Below are 24,473 nucleotides of genomic sequence, written 5' to 3' on the forward strand. Positions count from 1 at the left end.
TTTCCCCACTGTTAAATAGACGAGTGCATATATGCTAGACCTGGATCTACTATCTAACGCACTGTTATACATACATCATTACAAATTACAGAGATATGAATATGCTTAAAGGCACATCATGTTTCAGGAATAAGCGCTATATGTGAAATTATTTATCATAAAAGTAAAAACCAAAAGGTAAACAAAGCAGTAGTTTGACTTCCATAAAAAAATACGAAACCGCTATAGTTGTACATATTGAAGCAAAACTAGTTCAGGTAATTATAGCAAAAAGGTAACATTTTGGACTCTTTAATACAACGCTAAAAATAAAAAGCGTTTGACAATTAATAATAACAGCATTCTTTTTGTATGATGGGCTTTTAACCTGAATTGTACAATACATCAGAGTTATAAAATTAATGATATATATCTATATATTATAGGTGCCATTTTGTATAATATTATGATACAGGTTTTGTAAATATAAACATACGGACAGAATAAAGAGGGGACATTATTTATAATATTAATGTTATTACTGTTTTGTTACAGGACAAGCGGTTGTATAGAGCTTGTGCAACAAGTTTACAATATATTTCAAAGTACCTTTTATACAGAAAGAACATCGGGCTCACATAAATGGTGTTTAAACCGTTGACTCGAGAAAATGTTGTTTTTTTTTCTCCTGAAATTTTAACACTTAATATATACATACATGTATTGAACAAATTTTGTTGGTCCAGAAAAGGACTATGCCACGCGGAAATTTCTCGGACATATTGCTTGGGCCTAATATTGTGTAAGGAAGACTGTCCAAACTAGTACAAAGTCAAATCTGTTAAGGAATCAGACAAATGGTGTTTAAACGGTTTGCTCAAGAAAATTGTGATTGTTTATTTTTCCGAAATTTTATACACTTTATATACAGAAAGAATAAATCGCTGTTCCAGAAAACGACAGTGGCAGGACATTTTGCTTGGGTTAAGGCTTTGGGTATTATATTGTGTACGAAAGATCCTCCAAGGTATTTTTCTGGACCAGCAGTTTGTTTTTTCTGTATAATACAATATATAATACTAAAACTAAAAGTGACTTTTTTCTAACTTAAATTTTACTACAGAACATAAATTAACTTTCGTTAATAAATTAATGAAATGTATTCCAACATGGATCAAAGTTCGATGTAAGGATATTCTATGAGCACTTGTTTTACAAATCGAGGTATGACTTAAACAATATTTATTGAAGTACAATTTAAAATGAATTTTAAGAGTCTATTTCATTAAATATGAAGTTAACAAAAACTCTTTAAATGCCTGCATTAAGAACTTGACACAGTCAAAAGATGCTTCAATCTGGAATGTGGGAGTGTATGTACAATGCGTTCGTTTGTCTTTTTTCCGAATTTACGTCGATTTTAACAGTTTTGTTGGTCATATCTAGCTCTTATATTGGCATTCCCTCGAACTAACTTTCCTGGAGAACTAACAAGAAAATACCGAATTCTTAACAAGTGAATACAACTACTTAACCCACAAGATTTATGAATCGGTGTTAAGAAACTGAATGTCCGAGATCAATTTTTTAAAGAGAAATTTCGAGATTGCACCCCACTTGATTACCATTCTAATGCCCTCACAGATAATGATTCTTCGGTGCTATATATCTTCTATTGCTCTTAACATTGAAAATCGCTTCATGTTTTACCAATGATTAAGTTTATTTCATTGCCATAAATATCATTTTAACTCATCGTGAAGTTTTTATTAACGCCCTTGCTGGAATTTAACAGAATGGGCCAGGAAGAAATAGTGTTGTTTTTACCAAATACATGATTTGTGACATATATCATTCGATTATTTTGTTAATTATAGAAATAGCATGCTATTGTAAAATATACAGTCATTAGTTGATTAAAATGTTAGAATATCGTTACATTAGGATATTTCGTAATTATACTTGTATAGTTGCAAGATTTTTATTTTTGAAAATTATATAGCTTTTATCATTATAAATTCTGCAAACTATAAATAATTTCATGTCTAAAAGATAGAATGAACTGTATTTATAACAATAAATGAGCCGCGTCACGACAAAACCAACATAGTGGGTTTGCGACCAGCATAGATCCAGACCAGCCTGCGCATCCGCGCAGTCTGATCAGGATCCGTGCTGTTCGCTATCAGTTTCTCTACTTGTAATAGAGTTGATAAGCGAACAGCATTGACCCTGATCAGTCTGCGCGGATGCGCAGGCTGGTCTGGATCCATGCTGGTCGAAAAACATTATGTTGGTTTCGTCATGACACGTCTCAAATTGTCTTTAACAGATAAAACATAAGGTCAACACGATTGTAACATAACAGGTGTGTTTTACACATAACACTTCATAAATATTGACAATATTCGCACGTACAACATTAAAGCACTGTTTTAACTTAAGTAACATTCTTTAACAAGGTAAGCATATTTTTTTATTATTATTATTATTTAGATATTAAAGGGAAATGCGGGATCTTATTGACTTATTGATGCGAGAAACGTTTTACCCTGTCCAAGCCAGCTTAAATAGTATTTTTACGCCATAGTATTTTAATAAATGTTCTTAATAGTTAATCAGCAAAAATAAATGTTTTCATGATGAAATCAAACAATATCAATCAATCAATCAATCAATCAATCAATCAATCAATCAATCAATCAATCAATCATGTTACAGTACTTGACCGGCTGTTCTGGAGGAACGACAGCTCAAAAATCATCATTTTTGAATTTACCCACAGAGAAATCCGAACGCGTGTTCAGTTTCTCTTAACATTTAACAAAAATGAAGTGCAATGCATGTACTCCGATGATTTTTTATAAACTAAAATCATTAGGATTGCCTATTTGACATTTTAAGAATGAGAAGGTACACAATTTTCCTATACATATCTTCTATTTTTATCTTTACTTTGACCTCTCTATGTGACCTTGACTTTTGAAGCAGGACCTGCGTTATGCACACAATACATAGCCTCACAATTGTGAACATTTGTGACAAGTTACATTAAAATCCCAAAATGAATGTAGAAGTTTTGCTCCGAACAAGCATTTTTCAATGACCTCTAAGTGTGGCCTTACCTTTAACCTAGAGACGGTGTATGTACGACACACTGTTTTCCATAGTGGTAAACATTTCTTTGAAGTTTCATTAGAATCCCTCCATGTGTGAAGGAGATATGCTCCGGACGAAATCTGTATATTTCGTCCTTTTTTGTGACCTTGGCACTGCTTATATTGACCTAAATTACAACTGTCACAGCCGTAGTAATAATAATGACCATGTGTGTTTGAATCCCTCATTAATGCTCACAAAATGGTCCTAATACAAATATTATATATCTTTACCTGAACAACCTTTAGGTGTGACATTGACCTTGACTGAAGGGACCTGAATTTTATGCGCGACATTATCTCATAATGGTAAACATTTGTGCCAAGTTATATTGAAATCCCTAAATGCATGTAAAAAGTTTGCTTCGGACAAGCTTTTTTCAATGAGCTTTAAGTGTGACCTTGACCTTTAACATCAAGACCTGGTTCATGCCCCGACACGGCTTCTCATAGTGGTGAATATTTCTATGTAGTTTTAATAAAATCCCTCCATGTGTGTAGGAGATATGCTCTGGACAAAATTTGACGCCGATCCAGACCGTCCGCCCGTCCTTCCGCCAGGGACGTTCCAATAATACGACCCATATTTGAAACGGGCGTATAATAACAAGTTCATGGTTTATTGTCACGATAAAGAATAATTATTAGTTCTTTTATTAACTTACAAGGGAGTGTAATAATCTTGTGCTTTGACTGAAAGACCAAAACAGTTATTTGCACCTACAATACATTCATGTGTAAATAGGTTAAAATTGTATTTGGTAGTAATAAGAAAAAGCATTTTATCAAAGGCGAGATATAATAAATTCAGTTATCACTTACTGTCTGATTCTAGGTTACTGATATACCATTACAAAATTTGTCTGACAAACGATCCTGAACTCGAATTAGGATAAAGTTCTGCTTTACAATGCAAAACCATTTTCATTACAACTGTATAAAAGCGTTTTATATATAACTTGAGAAATATTTAATTATACTTTAAGAAAGTACGAACCATGGCAAAGGTTTCACTGACGGCGATAGTCTGTGTACTGTCACTGGCGTTGCTAGGAAAGACAGTGGCTGGTAGATTCGTGAATGGAGGTAATGACGGCATGTGTTTTATACGCACTAAACCTACACTACCTGGTTACTTTTGTTTACCATTACTCGAAGAGGAACTAATGTTTAATATGTGTGCAACAATGCTTTATTGTTTAAATTCATGTACATCACAATCATACAACGTCAAAATTAGTCCTGAATTAAGGCAAGTGGACGATCCACGACATGCTACGCTTGCACTCAGTCAAAATTGAGCCGCGCAATGACATTACCAACATAATGGGTTTGTGACCAACATGGATTCAGACCAGCCTGCGCACCCACGCAGTCTGACCAGGATCCATGCTTCTCGCAATCAGTTTCTCTTTGTAAAAGAACAGCATGGATCCTGATCTGACTGCGCAGATGCGCAGGCCGGTCTAGATCCATGCTGGTCGCAAATGCATTATGTTGGTTTGTCATGGCGTGGCTCAATTGTAAATAGCTGATTTTATTTTTTATAGATGAAATAATAAAAATGTGGCTACGTATTCACAAAGATTAAAGGAAAGTAACTAATTTAATGCTTAGTAATAATTACGAAAATTCATCAAATAAATAAGACTATCGTTCTAGACATTAAGTAAGAGATAATATATTCCTAACAGTAATTATATCGCTAAATAAAATCACTCTTTGAATTTCGGATGCGAATTATATCACCGATAAAATCACTACTTGGTTTATATTATTTCGATTCTAGATAACACGATTTTAATATTACATAGATGCGACCGTACTAGATATATCAAGCTAAATTGTCACTTATTTTTTCGTACTTATTTTTAGCGCGCCGCATTTTAATGGTTACATCACATGTCTAAAATAGATCAACAGTGATTTTCATGCTTATTTACACACACTTTCGATCATTATATGTTTAATACGGAAAATGCGGATCGTGTTAGAATAATAGTGTTAGAATTTGTGACAAAATATTGTCATTTGTACGGTGTCCTTTATTGTCATGACATTTATTGTGTCGTCCGTCGCGTCTCAGGGTCGACACACGACAATGCTAAGTGACATCGCGACAATGCGAAGTTAAGCTCGACAATGCGAAGCGACGCTCGATATAATGTCAAACGACATGCATTGTCGCCTAAAAATGTTGCGGTAAAAAGGACGTCATTTTTGAAATGTCGCTTCGCGTTGTCAAGTGTTGCTTCACATTGTAGACCGTCACTTCGCGTTGTCGCATTGTCACTTCACATTTGTCGCATTGTCACTTCGCATGGTCGAGTGTCGGGGTTAGGAAAAATGCATACCACGACACTCGATCGACAATGCCAAGCAGCAGTGCGGCAGTACGAAACAACGCTCGACAATGCGAGGCGACACTTAACATCGCAAAGCGATATTTTTTAAAATGGCGTTAATTTTCTGATTATAACACCATGACACTCGACAATGCGAAGCGACACCATGGACACTCGACAATGTGAAGCGGTGCTCTACAATGCGAAGCGACACTCGAGAACGCGAAGCGACACGCGACAAAGCGAAGCGACACGCGACAAAGCGGAGCGACATTTTGTCTACCGGTGCTTGGTAAAAATTTACCGGTCCTACTAAACATTGCAAAGTCAGGCAAAGTCACACAAAGCCCAGCAAAGTCAGTAATTATCTTATTTCTATCATTTTTAACATGATTTTAGTAGTCAGGAAAGAAATATGTTCTTTGAACGTTTATTTAAGGCAAAAATGCTTAATTTTATTGAATTAATTCTATTTTAATAGCCCGGGTTTGTGGAACTCAGCGTAAAGTCAAGCAAAACCCGGTTTTTTTTTTAATTTTTACTATGATTTATCATTAACATAAATTCACTTTTCAGAAAAGCAATGTGTTATCTTATTTGTTAAACAGCTAGGTGTATTTGTGAAGTGAAATAAAGATTTGAAAAGGAAAAGGTTGGTTTCATATCATTATCACGGGCGGATCCAGGATCATTGGTAATGCAAGGGGGGGGGGTGGGGGGGGGTGGGGAGAGGCCAAGACCATTTCACCTACAAAATTTGAGGGCTAACAGTCCATAGCTTGTCAAGATATTGAACGGAAACCGTTTTTACCTACAAGGTCAATATGGCCTTGATCTTTGACCCCTTGCCCAAAAATGTATAGGGTAATCTGCTTGTCATGAGCTATCAGCATACCAAGTTTTAAGTTCCTAGGCCTGAGCGTTCTTTAGTTATTGTTTGGAAACTTTTTTTACCTACAAGGTCAATGTGACCTTGACATTTGATCCCTTGACACCAAAATCAATAGGGATAGGGGTCATCTGTTGGTCATGAATAATCATCATACTAAGTTTGAAGTTCCTAGGTCTAAGCGTTCTTTAGTTATCACTCGGAAACCATCTACGGACCGACCGACCGACAGACAAATGCAAAGCAATATACCTCCACTTCTTTGAAGGGGGGTGGGGATTATGAAACGTTCTAAGAAGGATTAGGAGACTAAACTATGGACATGGGGCTTTTGAAGAAAAGGAGACTTTATGCAAATGGAGTAAATTAATCAATCAAAGTAATTCATTACATGTACAAATAAAATCAGAACAAAAGTGAATATATTCTTTGTGGCGATTAAAATACATTGCTTACGAAAGAAACATTTCATGTCCTTAACATGTACGAGAAAAGCTTTTATTTTATCTTTATTTTATTTTAAGTTATTCATTGCGTTTTATGCTAAACCAAATTAAACATACTATTCAATTTATTTAATTGAAGAACGATAACTCTAGCATTGTTCAAGAATAACAACGGATCCCAAAATAATATTCTTCAAAAAAAATAATAAAAAGGTGGGGGAACCAAACATAATGGGTTTGCAAGCAGCTTGGATCCAGACCAGTCTGCGCATCCGCACAACTGATCAGGATCTATGCTGTTCGTTATCAGTTTCTCTACTTGTAAAAGGGTTTGTAAGCGAAAAGCATGTATTCTGATCAGACTGCGCGGATGCGCAGGCTTGTCTTGATCCATGCTGGTCGCAAATGCATTGTGTTGATTTTGTCATTGCGCGGCTCATTTATATTTATAAGTACACATTACAATTTAACAACTTTAATGATTTAACATACTTTTTAAAAACAATATTTACAAGATATATTGTTCATGTCGTATTTGACTGTTTTGTAACCAGTCAACTGTAATGCAATGCAATCATGATATATCTTTCTTTTAAAACACTTCAGTCTTTTGTGGCCACCTTTGTTCAATTTATACCGAAGTATACAAGTATAATACAATAAATGATAGTAACCATGTAATATTCGCAAATAAATCCCTTAATGATGAATCCCTATTAATAACTGATTGCTTTGAACAGTTACACAACAAACTACAACAAAAAATAAAAACAGCAATTATTTATGCATTATGATTTCTCTAAGCTTATTATGAGAAAATTAATTCTTAAGATAAATGAAATAGCTCTTGAAAATGTAACTGATCAAAAAGTCTTGGGTATTTGCATAGATAACAACCTAAAATGGCACTTGCAAATTGACAATGTTTGTAAAAAACTTAACGGAAAAATTGCCTTATTGAAAAAAATATCGTATTTTTTGCACTTTGATATGAAATTATTATTTTACAATGCATATATATTGCCCATTATGGACTATTGTTGTATTATATGGGGTAAAGGAAACACAAACTACATAAATAATGTTTGTAAGTTACAAAAACGTATTGCTAAAATCATTTTACAGCAACCTCAAAGATCTCCGTCAACAAATCTATTCGAAACTCTTAATTGGTTACCGTTCCTTGACAGATGTAAATACCACACGGCGGTGCTTGTTTTTAAAACTTTAAATAACATGGCACCGACATATATGACAGAACTGATGACTTTATCCGACAACAAAATATATAACTTAAGATCTAGGTCACGGAAAGATATTGTATTATGGAAAAGACCTAAAACAAATTATATTAAAGACACATTTTCTTATTATGGCATGAACATTTGGAACAATATACCTTTAAATATTCGTAATGTTAATAACCTTAAATGTTTTAAAGAAAAATACAAAGCATATCTTGATGTTCATATGAATGAATGAGTGAGTGAATGAATGAATGAATAAATATATGAACGAATGAACGAACGAACAAATGATGCAATATACATATATGTTTAAACAAAAAATGTTGAGTGCCTGTCGAAAGTTTATGAGTTGTATTATTCTAAAAATTACATATTATACATTCATTTTTCTACCTATGCATGTCCTGTTGTTGTTGTTTTCTTTTTCAGAAGGCCACTTTGGAAATAAGATATATATGATTGTTATTGTATGTTCTTAATGTGTAACCTTCTTTAAATAAAGATATTATTATTATTATTATTATTATTATAAGCTAAATTTTCACGTAATGCAGTTTCTTAAGTTCTTATAACTTGGTTCAACCACAAAGTTTGAAACTATTTTATCATTTTATTTTAAGAAATTTTTTTTTCAATATTATGCTTTTAAAAGAAGAGGTAATTAACATTATTTTTTTATTAAATTGTGCATTACTCTTTCTTCATGTATTAAATCACAAAGAAATATCAATTCAAGATTTATATATTTTGCATTTCAAAGGGGAGATCATTTTACATTATAATGTGATATTAATATATTTCATAACATTTTAATTATACGGGATTTGGTCTGTCCATTTTGAATTTAGACCTTTTAATATTTTACATACAACTCTGTTAATGTACGGATAATTACCATTCCTTAAAACTATATAATGTATATAAAGTTATGCCTGACATGTAGATTGTCTGTTGATAAAAAGGAGGGACCTACAAAAATACATTTGCAAGAATTTTTTGTTGTTTTTTTCTCGATTTTTCTTTCGTTCTTGGACTTTGCTAAAATATGACTGACCTTAGTAGGATAAGCTTCAGCTAGTACATATATTTAAGTCAAATATATGACTTAACAAAATTCTCATGCTATATAATGACATATGTCATACCGCCCCTATCAAAGAGAGACGAAAAAAGGACTAACTTAATAGGTAGAGCGTTGGACTTTGAATCGGGCGACCCAGGTTCGATTCCCAGACGGCGCAGGTCACTTTCGTTGTGATTGATAATGAAATCTGTTCTAGGCACTGTACCTATACTCTGGTCGTACATAAATTTCAGTTCCTTGCAAAAGTGAAGGCAACTAGTACTGGCAAACTGTTTGACAGCCTGTTTTGGCTGAACTGTAAATTCAATGTGGCTTATTGCCGTGATCCTATAGAAAAATAAATCATGAGCAAAACAGACGATAATTAAAGTCAATAAGAAATATACCAACAACTGACTTTGTATGTAAAGAAATGACACAATGCTGACCTCAAATGTTGACATTTGAATGTTTATGTAGGTGACTGTCGCATATATAAAGCGAAATTCTACGCGCCCCATTTATTGCATTTATTTAAATAAGAACAAATTTATTTTTTGCCTGAAATTTTACGTGGCTGAATATTAGAATCATGTTTAATAATATAAATTTTTAATTCAACGGACTTTGCTAAGCTTTGCAATACTTTTTGGCACTATTTTATAGATGCTATTTTACGCTTGAATTAACACTAAATTTTACTCGCCCCAGCAAAAATTAAAACAAACTTGATTAAAATTGAACATTTTTTGCCTAAACTTAACTTCCAAAAGACATATCTCTTCACTGGATATTGAAATCATGGTAAATCATGATAGAATTAAAAAAAAATTACGGACTTTGCTTATCTTTATGCTAAATTCCACAAACCCCGTTATTAAAAAAATATTTTATTTAATTAAAACTCAACATTTTTGCTTCACCTTGACTTTCAAAGAATATATAACTTAACTGAATGCTGAAACCATGTTAATAATAAAAGAACAAGTTAAACGTTGATGCTGCACATCAAAGACGCCGCCAAATTAATGTGAACAGTCAATCAGCATTGAAAATCGTTCTCTATTACTGTAACAGTTGAATATCCGAAGCACAAATTAATTTTTCTCCATGTTCTTGGCATGTGCTCGTTGTTTCATAATTAAGTTACATATTTTTGTGAAAAAGTGGAATGTAATGCATAGATTCACAAAGAAATGCCATGTCTGAAATTCTGAAATGATTGTCTGTTGCGACAAAGATTGAAACGTCTGGTCGAAGCAAAATAAATTTGATAACAAGTAAAATTGAAATGATTGGTATACCAAAATGAATTCAAGACAATAAATGCCGAGAACATGTCCATTTAAATATTTGTGCGAATTGCATAACGTTCGATTTTGAGGACGAACTGTTCTGCAGTGATATCCCCTTACTGGTCGCAGCGTAACCGGTGCGCAGAGTTTGGCGTATTTTCTTAACGGTTGAGGAAGAACCCCCTCTCTGATAGTGGACGTGGTTTAGGCTTTGTATCTTTTAATTCGATGATTTGACAAGTGCTATTGATCAAAGTTGTCCTGGTTCCCTTCCGCCTGTCAACGATGACTAAATGCTAGCATACGGAGCATCATATCAAATTTTGCGACAATTTAAGTTGGAGCCGAACACCAACAGAGGCGGAGCAAATGAAGTCGTTACCTCTTTCAACGCTTTAGTTTTAGAACGATCGACTATAAACGGCTTATTGGCACGTTTTTATTAGCTATTTATATTTAAAAAAAAATTGAAAAAAGTGTGATTTTGTTAAAGCAAACAAACAAAAATAAATAAACAAAATCAAGTCTAAATTTTATATGGACAAATGCATTTCTACAAGACGCCGCGTGTCTAATAAAAAACCGGATTTTTCTAGACTTTACTTGATTGTACGTTAAATTCTACAAAGTCATGTAACAGTTATAAAAATAAGAACAAAGTTTTTTTTTTGCCTTAAACGAACGTTCAAAGAACAAATTTCTTTACCGAATATTAAAATCATGTTAAAAAATTACAGAACTATAAATAATAACCGACTTTGCTAGACTTTGTGTGACTTTGCTTGACTTTGCAGGGTTTAATAGGACCGGTAAATTTTGACCAAGTACCGGTAGACGCAAGACAATGCGATGCGATATTATTTATAATGTCGCTTCGCGTGGTCGAGTGTCACTTTTCGTTGTCGAATGTCGCTTCACATTGTCGAGTGTCACTTCGCATTGTGGAGTGCCGCAGTGTAAAAAAAAATCAGAACAAGAAAATGCCAATTTTACGACATTTTAAAAATATCGATTATGCGACCATGGCATTTTTAGGTGACAGTGCGACAGATCGTTTGGCATTGTCGAGCGTCGCTTTGCGTTGTCGAGTGTCGCTTCGCATTGTCGCGATGTCACTTTTAATTGTCGTGTGTCGACCCTGAGACACGACGGACGACATTAACAAGATAAGGACACCGTACATAAGCTTGTTGGGGTTTTTGTTTCGTTTTTCTTGTTCGATTGTTTTTTGCTACAACTTTTAAAACGTTTGCCCTTTTCCTTCAACAGATTGCCAATTACAGAAAGAAATAGGACCATGCAGAGCGTTTATCCCGAGATTCTTTTATAACGCGCAGACTTCCAAGTGCGAGCCGTTCATTTATGGTGGTTGCTGGGGAAACGCCAATAATTTTGAGACAGAGTCGCTATGTCAGTCAGCTTGCTCGGGGACTCCTCCCCGTCAAAAATCTAATTATACTGTGTACAGTAATACATTTGCACTGGGTTAAGACTATTCAACTAGATATACATAACACCGAATCTATCAATATAACTGATTAAACACTGAATAAAGTCATTAACAATACAGACAAGAATTGATATCTCCCGGTTAAGAAGTAACATATGATATTTGGCCTAAGAAATGATACACACACCACGCGTGACTTCCTAACCATCATAGTGACTGTCCAGTCAGCGCCAAACAATGTTCGAACCGTTGTCTTACTTATCTATCATTTTAGTGTGTTTAATTCTTGATACATTGATTGTGTTAGTCATTGAATAATATACTTAACCGTTTTTTAAACAATCTTTTGCTATGATTCTGAAGGAATGAAAACTCATCTGGGTTTTCAATTGTCACCAAATGCGAACCACCATAAGATGCACAAGTTTGCTGAAATAGTATAAGAATAAGTATATAATGACAAGTATGATACAAAAACAATCTGGTTTTAAAAATGAAAAGATGTTGTCATAAACTTTTGTGTTTCGCATTTAATGACAACATCATACATAAAATTCAACGTTTTACTTACATAAATAGATGTGTTTAACATTCTATTCAAGCGATTCAAAAGGGCAAATCTCAGCGAATAGAATTAATTAAATGAAGAAATACTTAAAATAAAAATGCAGTAGGGCGATTGTGATATATTAAAGGGTAAACATTTTTCAACCGCCACTGGTTTAACAACATTGTTCCTTCTTATATTTTTGCATTCATACAATATTAACTTATGCATCCAGCTTATGCATATATTACTTCTCAAGTTGATGATTAGTTGAAGAATCTTTAATTTCTTGAATGGTGTAAAATAATCAGTCTATTTTTTTGGGAGAACTGTTTCCTTTCCCTATAAAAACGATGCAAAAGCAAAGATACACTGCTGAGTGTATATCTATGTAATTAATCATTTCAAACATAGTCCGTACCGTTGCTTCTATCCAGTTAAGTTGATGTTCATCGTCAAAAAGATAGCAAGATTCTCCGAATGTTATCCACCCATTTTCACAACATGTACCTGTGTTTGTTATAAAGCTTAGATAATGGCAAGCTTTTACAACTCATTGTACTTTTAATTTATCTTCTATATAAAACATTACGCATTAGACGGAATTCGAAATTTGCGCTGTAGTTGCTACTGATCTCAAACTAGGCAACTCTTTAAAACAAACAACATATTTTATTTAAGAAAATAGTCTTGAAAATAATCTACTTTACCAACTGATATCCCACACTTGACTAGAATGCATGCAATTACTGTATATAAATAAAGAACTTTCATGTTACGTGATCATTTCAAAATGTTTTTAATATTTGATAAAATTGGACATCTATCTCAAACTTGACACAAGTCTTCAAAGATAAGAATACAGTAATGTTCTAATATCGTTAAAGCTTATTTCAACACTACACTTTATAATATTGTAATACATTTATACGAAAACATAGTTGTAAAATACTATATTGTAAGAGCATTCAAATAAAACTAAAGAGCAATAAGAGCCGGGTGATGCTCCCCGAATAGGTTTTGGACACAGGAAAGTTCACCTCTTGTAGTTTCAGAGTTATGTCCCTGGAAAAAGTTCAAAGTGCAATAATTCCAAAATTAGGCAAGGCAGAGTTACTGTACTTTGCACTGCACTTCTAATCAATGTGATCTATCAACCTACAAAGTTTCGTGTTGATACCTCTTATGGTTTCCGAGTTATGTCGCGGACAAAGTTCAAAACGTAAAAATGAACAAAGAATTTGGAAAGGCGGAGTTCAAGTTCTTGTGCACTGCACATCTACCCATTGAGATCCATCACCCTACATAGCTTCATGTTGATATCTCTTGTAGTTTTAGAGTTATTTCCCGGACAAGATTTTTTTAAAAGGGGAGATAATTCAAAATTAGACAAAACAGAGATATATTTTTTTGTAATGCTCTTTTACTCAAAGAGATCTATCTACCTACAAAGTTTCATGATGATATCTCTTATAATTTTAGAGTAATGTCCCAGACAAAGTTTAAAAAGTAAAAATAAACAAAGGGCAATAACTCCAAAATTAGGCAAGGCAGAGTTATGATTCTTGTGCACTGCACATTTACCTATTGAGGTATATCTACCTACAAAGTTTCATGTTGATATCTCTTATAGTTTTACAGCTATGTCCTAGACAAGATTTTTCTAAAACGGGAGATTATTAAAAAATGAGGCTTAACAGAGTTATGGTTCTTTTGCACTGCACTTCTACTCAATGAGATCTATCTACTAACAATGTTTCATCTTGATATCTCTTATAGTTTTAGAGTTATGTTCCGGTCAAAGTTCAAAGTATTAAAATTAACAAAGAGCAATAACTCCAAAATTAGGCAAAAAAAGAGTTATGGTAATTGTGCTCTGCACATCTACCCATTGAGACCTATTTACCAACAAAGTTTCATGTTGATATCTCTTATAGTTTAAGAGTTATGTCCCGGACAAGATTTTTCTAAAAGGGGAGATAATTCAAAAACCAGGCAGAATAGAGTTATGGTTCTTGTGCACTGCACATCTACCAGTTAAGATATATTTACCTACAAGTTTCATGTTGATATCTCTTATAGTTTAAGAGTTATGTCCCGGACAAGCTTTTTCTAAAAGGGGAGATAATTAAAAATCGGACAGAATAGAGTTATGGTTCTTGTGCACTGCACATCTACTCATTGAGATCTATTCACCTACAAAGTTTCATGTTGATTTCTCTTATAGTTTTAGAGTTATGTCCCGGACAAGATTTTTCTATAAGGGGAGATAATTCAAAAACCGGGCAAAATAGAGCTATGGTTCTTTGACACTGCACCCCCCCCCCCCCGACCTCAATGCCCTCTACCACTGTATGAAGTTTGAACAAATTATCTCCAAGGGTTTTCAAGTTATGCTCCGGACAAGAAAAGACAACGGACGGACGGACAGACGAACGGACGGACATATGGACAAGGTGGCGACTATATGCTCTCCCTTCGGAAAGCATAAAAAGTATTCCGTATCCATTTTTATATGCAGGAAATGCAAAATGTACGAAATTAATACTTTGATTTATTGACCTTCTTAGAAGAGCGATCGTTCCTGAAATGAGGATTGAAAAGGCACCGAGACAATCCTCTGAAGTCGCCATATGACCTTATACAATATAAACACGTTTGGTTAATTTATATTAATGCGAACAGTTAACAAGTTTTTTGTTCAGTAACCTGCGCAATTAACATACACCCTTAAAGAAACAAAAAGAGATAGCAAGTGTCATACTGAAATAATTACTCCAATTATTCATAGCGCAAATATAAGTGCAAATAAAATATCTAGAGAAAAAAATCTCTAAAGAGCGTCCAAAAACGACAAAATTGAAAAGAAAAATGTTGCAGACTCGGTTTGTTTGAGCCTGATCATGGAGGGAAATAGAAAATACAAGATACCGTCCACGTTCCCTAGCACAATTCAACATTTACAAACATAAAAATGTTGAAATTTAGATTTATGAAACATCCGCAGATTTGTTCATACGGCACTTATAATGAAACCTTCAATGAGACACTTTTGTACCATGCAATAAAAAGCGGCGTATGGTCCCAAAGTTAAAGAAGTATTGTGCCCTAACTGAGAACACAATGGGCCTTAATAAATAAAATGGAGTTTTGAAAAGCGACCAGGTTTTATTTTTCATTATGCTAAACCCCCTATTTGCAGGTAAAGGAAAACAATGAATAAACAAGTTTTAGACAGAACTTAGAATTTAGCAAATTAGTATAATAACAGAAACAAAATAGGTATAAAAGGGAACCTTAAAATAATTTTTTAAACATTTCTATGTTACAGTAAAGTATGTGCTGAATGATTGCGGTCAAACTTAGTATATTATATGTCATATGATATGTGAACATGATATTAAGATTCCTTATACATGTACATTGTGTTCCATACCTTTTACATAAAAAATTGTTTACTTACTGCAAACATGTTAAACAAGTATTACAAAATAGTTTATAAGATACAACAAGGTGTTCAAAAGTAAACAAAATTTCAATAAAACTTGGAAGCAGATATATAAAAGATGTTATTTAAAAACATGTTTTTGGAATGACCGTCCAATCTGTTGTCTGTTTGCAAAATTGTTCATTTGAAATACCGGTATTTGCATCAGATGTCATCAACAGCTTATTGAAAGTTTTCAATTTCATTAATAGTGTAGACAGGGCTCGCTCTGTTGTTATTAATTTGACCAGAAGTCATCAGTTCGCTGTAAAATAGAGGAGGCGGTACAACACTGAATCGTTGTATGTTTGCAGCCTCTCTTGCTCGGAGTTCAGCTAACCTCGCTTCTAGTCGTTGTATCTTTACTTTCAGTTAAGCTTCATTGCCTGTAACAGTTATATTAGTTGCACCTAAAGCGTGTGCTGTATTCGTAGTAACTGGTTCAGACCGGTTAAAAACTGGAGGAACGGTAGCTGGGGCAACAGTGTTTCCCCACAGATCTTCCTTGTTTTGCTCTAGCACACTGTTATGGACAGTTGCTAAACAACAGAAATACTAAGGAAAAAGCTCGGAGAACAATTAATCCCACTGTAAAGCCTTTGTATAAATTGGAAAATCCACCTTCAACATCATAGAAGCACGCGTTTCTTATATTAACAACTGTGCCATTTTTCTTTCGCACTTCAAAATATACGCCACCAGTCGGGATGAGATCCGGAATGCAAAACAGTATTCCCAATCTACATATCCATGGCCAGATGGGTTTCTATAATACAAGCAAGATTAACAGACATATTCATACCGCTCACAGTTCCTGATTTTATCAATTTTATATATAAAACGTACCATATGTGTATACTACTTGAAACGTAAAGTGACAGTACGCATTCTCTATTCGTTTATCAATTTATACTTTGCGGATGAATATATTAAAAAAGGACTTTTTGAAAAATGAGTCATATTTTTCACTGACATTGATAAGTGCAAGCTACCATCCACACCCTCTTGCACCGGCTCAAGCAGAATTCAAAATTTAAACATGAAAATGATGTAAATTAGTATTTAAAAACATCCGCGGCGGTAATCAAGGACCTTTAAATGTTTCCATAATAAGCGGCGCATCGTCCAACACATGAACAAGGGACAGAACTAAATAAGCGAAAACTTTGATACCGAATTAGAGATTATGAAACCTGCACATCACATATAGCCCAAAAATAGGACACAAATGGGAAACAAAATAATTTAATGATTATAAATACAGTATTTACATCGGAATATTGGAACGACCCTACAAGTAAACTATAATATAAAACAGAACAAATTAAATTACCAGACAAATAACAATAAAGTCATGCTCGAAGAATTTTAATGACCAAAAATATAATATCTCTGATTGTATACACGAGATCGCTTTTAATAGCCTCCGCACGGCATTTACAACTAGTTATAGCCGAAAAATATGTTTAGATTTATCATCAAGGATGTTTTAGCATTTTTCCTCCAATGCATAGCAATGAATAAAATTGAATGTATTCAAAAAAAAGGTAAATACCCCACATGTTGAGTTATTAAATGTATTTATGATGTTGTTTCGTGTTACGTTTTTCATGCTGATACCGTCTGAAGATGAGGTTCATTACAGCTAAAAATATAAATATACTGAACAACTATTCCAGTTTCAAGACCTTTGTACACAATATCCAATACTTTTCACATAAGGTATCAATGTAATAACGGCAGTGCTTGATAATTTTAAATCACACGTATATATATAACAGCTTGATCAAAATTTCGCGAATTAATGTAAAAACGACGTTACAAACGTGCAGTATTATAAAGTCAGGACATGTTTTGTAAAACCACCAATGTTTGTGACATCTTTGTTGCTCAACATCTATCCTAATAGAAACCAAACGTTCTGGGATTTTACATCTAGAATAGAGCTGTAAGATCCTATTCATTAATGCAGTTTGGCGGAGCTCTATACCTTTTGGAGCTCTTTATTTAAAATTCGATACTGTTATCCCTATTCCCTTAAACATAGAATTCAAAGAGTTCGGAAATGTGAGTAACCGTAAAGCTTTTTATCTTTCGTAAAACTAACGTACGGAAAAGTATTTTTCTCCGGATAATATTTAACGGTTAACTTCAGACCTGTAAGTTGTACACTGAATTTCCTATGCATAAACTATTCAAACAATTCATTTAAATGCATTTTTATGTAACAAACAACATATTATTGATACATTCAACACTTGTTTTCCCTACTCCTTATCTCATAAAATTAAAAACCTTTTAACATTAAGGCGAATATTTGGTGTGGATTGTGTTTTTATCTTAAACATCTCCGCTGTTAAGGCTATTAATCTGCGAACACAGAAGGAATGTACAGACATATGGCCAGAATTCTTACATTTGCACGAAATGCAGAAAAACATTATATTTGATACACACACAACGGTGTCAGTGTATCCTTTTATAAATAGCGCTAGTTTAAAATTTATCATGTTACTTACAATTAGAGAAAGAATAAATCTTGAAATAAAATATGGAAATTTCCACCACTGTCCATTCTAGCACTTAGACAGGATCATCACGACGAATAAAAATATACATAATTGACAAAAATATTGGTCTTATGGAAAATATATTCATGACTTACATATCCATAAATCAGAATCTGGTGAGCATTGTGATTCAAAATGACCGGAGTGTTTATATAAACTTACTTGTCATATAATTCACCTATTTCACTTTAAACCTTCATTATTACTGAAATAATATATTTCCCTTGTTACGTTAAATGACTGAAAAGAGGTAAAGCAAACAAACTGACTGATATTAGAGATCAATTTATATTTTAATGCATGTAAACGATTTCATAAGGAATAATTTGAAGAAATTAAATATCCGATGAAAGATTTATGCAAATGTAACATACTGAAACTAAATTCGCCACCTTATATAGGATTTATGTCCCTAGAAATGGTCTGTTTTCTTTTTCGTTCAAAGACGAGAACAAACAAACATATATGTGGCGCAAACGTATTTTAATCTTGGCGGGAAAAAAACGTCTAACGCCGATTCATATAGTTTACTGCACATTCACGTTACAATATGGCTGACTAGATGGGAACAAGAATATTAAATATTGACTTCATTGTCCCTGTTGCTTCGGTGAATAAATTATACAATAGTTTCTCTTGCATTGCACATAATTGACTCGATTTTTTTACTTTTATACTGATTAATGCTAGGCGTTATTGATGTACCGTTTATATTTGAAAAAAGCCTTCATAATATGAAATGTAAAATGATATAAACTTTCAAACTTTTATTTATTTAGACTACATGTTGCAAACTCTTAAATATGTATGCAAAAGTAAATATATACTTGTAAATATATACTTTGGTTGTGTTTTATATCGCTCTAGCACAGCTTGACTGAGGTACCAAACCATTCATCATTTCAGGCACAAGGAGCACCTGAGTAGAACCGACGTTCCATCAGCTTGCTGAATAGTTTACTAACATGAAACATTTCATGACCAAAATAATGTCAGTTTGATTAAATAATAAACATAATATCTGAAATTATGTCGGATTGAGAATATATATACATGACCGATCACAAAATAAAAGAAATTATATTTTTTTACATCTGTAATCCATTTGCTTATACATGTTTTTTATTTACTTTATGTAATATACCTACCTTTTTCTCCATGAACGTAATCTAGATCCGTTTTCATGTTTGACGCGCATTTATCAAATAACCCACGAATTTTTCAATAAGCTATTGGCTCTTCTCTCAAATCACGTTGCAACTCAGCCATGTTTACAACCAGTATACAAAACTACATGTATTTAAATGACCAGTAAAAAATTTTATTGCACGTGAAAAACGTGCGAAAATAGACTGTTGGTTAGAAAAATTCAATAAACTATCCAATGGTACACCATATATAATCTTCCGGACATATTGCTTAGGTAAGGTTTTTGGACATTACATCGTGTAAGGGAGACCCTCCAAACTAGTAGAAAATCGAATCTGCAAAGGCTTCAGACAAATGGTCTATTTAACCTATTTGACCTATTGGCACGGTCGTTTTTAGGACTGGCGATTTGTTCTTTCTGTATATAAAGTGCATAAAGTTTCAGAAAATAAAACACCATTTTTTTCGCGTCAACTGTTTAAAAATTATTTGTATTATTCCATTACAAATTAGATTTTGTATTTGTCTGGAAGATCTTCCTTACACAATATCAGGCCCAACTCCCTAACCCAAGCAATATGTCCGGAATATTTCCTATTGGTATTGTCTTTTTCTGAAAGACGATTTGTTTTTCCTGTAAATGAAGTGTATAAATTTTCAAAAAAAAAAACCCCGCCATTTTCTCGAGCCAACCATTTAAACACCATGTGTCCGATTCCATTGAAAAAACAATTTTGTACTAGTTTGGAAGGTCTTTGTTACACTATATAAGACCTTAAGCCCTAAACCAAGTAATATTACATTCGGATATTTCAATGAATAGTTGAAAGATTTTTTATTTTAAAAATTATATTGCTTTCTACTTTATAAATTGTGAAAGTTGTAAATAATTTCATTTCCAAAAATAGAATGGAAACAATAAAGTGTCCTCAACAACTGATAAACTATGAGGTCAACATGGTTGTAAACATAACAGCTGTGTTTTATATATAAAACTTCATAAATATTGACAATACTCGCACGTACAACATTAAGTTTAGACCAGCACTGCTAAATTTCATTTAAGGAAAATTTCAATAACAAGGTAAGCAGATCTATTAAGTTTCATTTTTAAAGATTTAATGTGATAGTTATGGGGAATGTGGGATCTTATTAATGCGAGAAAAGTTTTTTTCCCTGTCATAGCCAGCTTAAATAGTTTTTTATACGACAATTGCATTTCAGTAAATTTCTTTATTCTAGGCTTGAAAAGTGTGTACAGGTAACACGGAAACTTGGAAAAAAATATTTAATCAGCAAAAATAAATGCTTCCATGATGAAATCAATCAATCAATCAATCAATCAAACAATGAATCAATAATTATGTTACAATACTGGAACGACTGTTATAAAGGAACAACGCTAAAAAATCATCAGATGTTATTTACTATTTTAAAATTTAACTATAGATCAATCCGAACGCGTGGAAAGTTTCTCTTAAAGTGCCATGTACTCCAATGATACAACTTTATTTCTGTTTCAAAAATTATTTGGATTGTCGGTTTGAAATTTTAAGAATCAGAGGGTACACCATTTCCTGTCTATTTCATGAAATGAAAACGGTAATTTGTACTTTATAGAAAGAAATGACACAAATAAAAATAAATTAAATAAATAAATAAACAAATAAAAAACAAACATGATTAAATTGATGTAACAGTTACTGATTTATATACTTATTTAGCTATACTCTCCCCGAGTAGTGAATTGCAGCAAGCATCCCACATACTTGTCGGTGATTGAACCAATAAGTCCGTGTGAAAGGTAAAGGTTCATATACTTCATAAACTGGCCGTCCCTGACCGTCCGGTGACATCCAAGCTGGCTTGATTAGTTTTATTCATTTGCAAAACATCATTTAAATTAATAAATGTCATAAAATCTGATTTTGTTTTGGTGCCGTGACCTAGGCACGCGTCACCTATAGAAGATACTTCTTGCTGGGCGGAATTCGGCCTCAAAATGTCGGTATACCACTATATATGTTCATAAGTCTTATTCATGGAAAAAACGGATCAATATTTGTATGTACTATCAGACCTCTTACGTAACAGGAATTCCGTGCGTTTTATGAAAAAGAACCTTAATTACAAAGATACAATAACTTTAACTGTTGTTATAACTTGTGGCATAGCCCATTTTGCTCTATACTTACGTGAACTTTTGTATATATTATTTCTTATCTCATAGAAGTATGGTTTAATAGTTGCAAAGAAATATCACCTTAAAAGTTATAAGTAACTACTTTGTGCTAGAAGGCTATAAGAAATGACCACCAATGTCAATGAGATAAGAAAAAAAAACGTCTTAACTGGGACTTGAACCTGGAACCTTTGGTATACAGCATGCAGACTAGATACTTAGTTGTTAAAACTCTATCACGTTTTTCATTTCATGAAGGTTTTATACGATGTCTAAGTATAGTATACTATATTATAGCATGTTTGACATTTATATCTTATAGCCGAAGACAGAATGTCACCTGTGGTGCAAGCCGATGTGTTGCATGATTCGAGGGGCAGACAACATTACTGTCGTTCACGCTCCCATCGTTTCTTTTCTTTTTTTCTAAATAAAATTATATGATAAATTTTATGGATAAGCCAACATTACTCGATTGTTATGGTAGTGTACACAATAAGAAGCGATTTCTCTACAAGTCTTAAAATGGGTTTGTCTACAATGGACGAATTTTCCAATAAAATAATTTCAAATATAATAATTGATTAAAAAATTGTAAAATTTGGATTTTTTATTTAATGATTCTGTAAAAAGGAATTCTTGATAGAGTTCTTAACATTTATTCGGCGAGGACAATGTATTTTGTTCTAGAACAATCTATTACCTGCTAAATACATGAATAGATATTTTATGCTGGACATACCAACATCAACGTTCAGGTTTTATGGTCACGTATAATGAAAAACATATTAGTATTATCAGATACCTTCTATTATAAAGTTACAAGGGTGTGTACTGACCAATTGCTTTGACTAAAATATCAAAACAGTTATTTGCCCCTACATGTCATTCAAAGCGTCATTGTCCTGACACGTGATATGTGTACATAGGTTACAAAAGTAGATAAACGCATTTCATCAAAGGCGAGAAATGATAAATTTCGGTTTGATTCTAGAATTCTGATATGTCATTGTATACACACATCTGTCTGAACAAACGATTCTGAATTTGAGACTGGAATAAGTTCTGCTTTACAAAGCAAACACTTTTTCGATAAAAAAAATACTTGACATTTTATAGATAACTTAAAAATCATTATACTTTAAGAAAGTACGAAGCATGACGAAGGTTTTACTGATGACAGTTGTCTGTGTTATGACAATGGTATTGCTGGGAAAGACACTGGGTGATACAAGCGGAAATGACACGATCACAGTTGATAGTACGTATTTTATATGCACAAAATCTGGTTGATGTTACTAAAAGGGCAACGTTGTTTACCATTACTAGGAGAGGAACTTATGTTTCAGTTTAAACATATTTGTTTTTTGCAAATCAGCATTTCTAAAAGTATTTATGTACCATTATCATTTTAACCAATTAGACTGATTTTATTTCTACACAGCAATGGAAGTGGTATCACAATAATTTAATCTTGATCGTGATATACTATTTGTGAACACGGGGCCTCATATTTCCACGTGCCTTCGGCAGGCTACCACTTTTATCCTAGATTTTGAAATCTTACGATTCTTTCGATTCTTTCGTAAATATTACTTTTATTGGTTAACCGCCATGCCAATTTAATCCAAACTTCACAGGAATGTTTCTTTGGTGGTCACCTTTACAATTTAATTCTATATAGAAATCAGTTTGTCATGGCAACCGAAAGAAAACACTTTTCTTTAAAAAAAAAAAAGCAAAAGAGCTAGTGTTAGATATTTGGCATGAATCATCTTCTAGTGAGTGTCTACCAAGTTTGTTCAAATAAAATCTTACGTACTTTTTTGAAAAATATTTTATTATAGTCTTCTAAATAAGGCAATTGAACAACAAAGCTGAATTCAGATGTTCAGATACCTGACGTGTTTTTTTAGAATGTAGCAAATACTTTAGTAATAAAAAAAGAAAGGTATAAAACAAATAAGTGTACTGGATATTAATAATTATTTAAGCATTTATTTTGTGAACAAATAATGTGTTATACGCGAGTGGGGTTTTCGTTTAGCTTTTTTATTGTTCGCTTGTGTTTATTGTTATCTTTTTTGACATCTATTAAAACGACTCTCGATATTCCTTTTCTTTCAACAGCATGTAAACTACCAAAGGAAACAGGACCATGCAAAGGGTTATTCCCACGATTCTTTTACAACGCACAAAATTCAACGTGCGAGCAGTTTGTTTATGGTGGTTGCTGGGGAAACGACAACAACTTTCAGACAGAGTCGTTATGTCAGTCAGCTTGCGTAAAATCTTAATAAATGTTTTACGACTGACTTAATATTTGGTGGTTTTCTCATAATAATGTTTGTTTCTGAAAATCTTACCGCTTGAGGCTGATATATTTATCAACATCTGAGACAGTTAAAATAAATTATGTGATTTGAAAATACAATACTTACTACTTTTAAATTAGCGATTTTGTATATTGATGATGCACAATTTTGGATTGCAAAAGGCGATGCAAAAGATGGCAGCACCAAAATAACAATATGACGACAAAGATCTAAAAAGTATTTGTACGATTAGATTAGTATTTAAACATTATAGATATATATTAATCTTAATCTACTTGCTAACGACAACTCACATATATATGACTGGTTTTAATATTGCCATGACATTTT

General features: G+C 33.1%; 1 protein-coding gene and 1 long non-coding RNA gene across 2 annotated transcripts; one reads left to right on the plus strand and one right to left on the minus strand.

Annotated features, from left to right (window-relative positions):
* Nucleotides 1-2,295: 2,295 nt before the first annotated feature.
* On the plus strand, nt 2,296-24,122 carry LOC132755525 (kunitz-type U19-barytoxin-Tl1a-like). The gene is made up of 6 exons (XM_060746399.1): nt 2,296-2,441; nt 4,124-4,223; nt 11,692-11,910; nt 20,681-20,709; nt 22,954-23,068; nt 23,938-24,122. Exons 2-6 carry the CDS (start codon nt 4,136-4,138, stop codon nt 24,102-24,104), a joined length of 618 nt encoding a protein of 205 aa, XP_060602382.1. The 5' UTR covers nt 2,296-2,441; nt 4,124-4,135; the 3' UTR covers nt 24,105-24,122.
* On the minus strand, nt 11,918-19,078 carry LOC132755524 (uncharacterized). The gene is made up of 3 exons (XR_009629226.1): nt 13,130-19,078; nt 12,841-12,929; nt 11,918-12,301 (listed from the first exon to the last, which is right to left on the minus strand). It is a non-coding gene; the product is annotated as an uncharacterized LOC132755524 (long non-coding RNA).
* Nucleotides 24,123-24,473: the final 351 nt, after the last annotated feature.

This window comes from Ruditapes philippinarum, unplaced genomic scaffold (genome assembly GCF_026571515.1).
Source record: "Ruditapes philippinarum isolate M1 unplaced genomic scaffold, ASM2657151v2 ctg3528_1_1_1_1, whole genome shotgun sequence".
Classification (NCBI taxonomy): domain Eukaryota; kingdom Metazoa; phylum Mollusca; class Bivalvia; order Venerida; family Veneridae; genus Ruditapes; species Ruditapes philippinarum.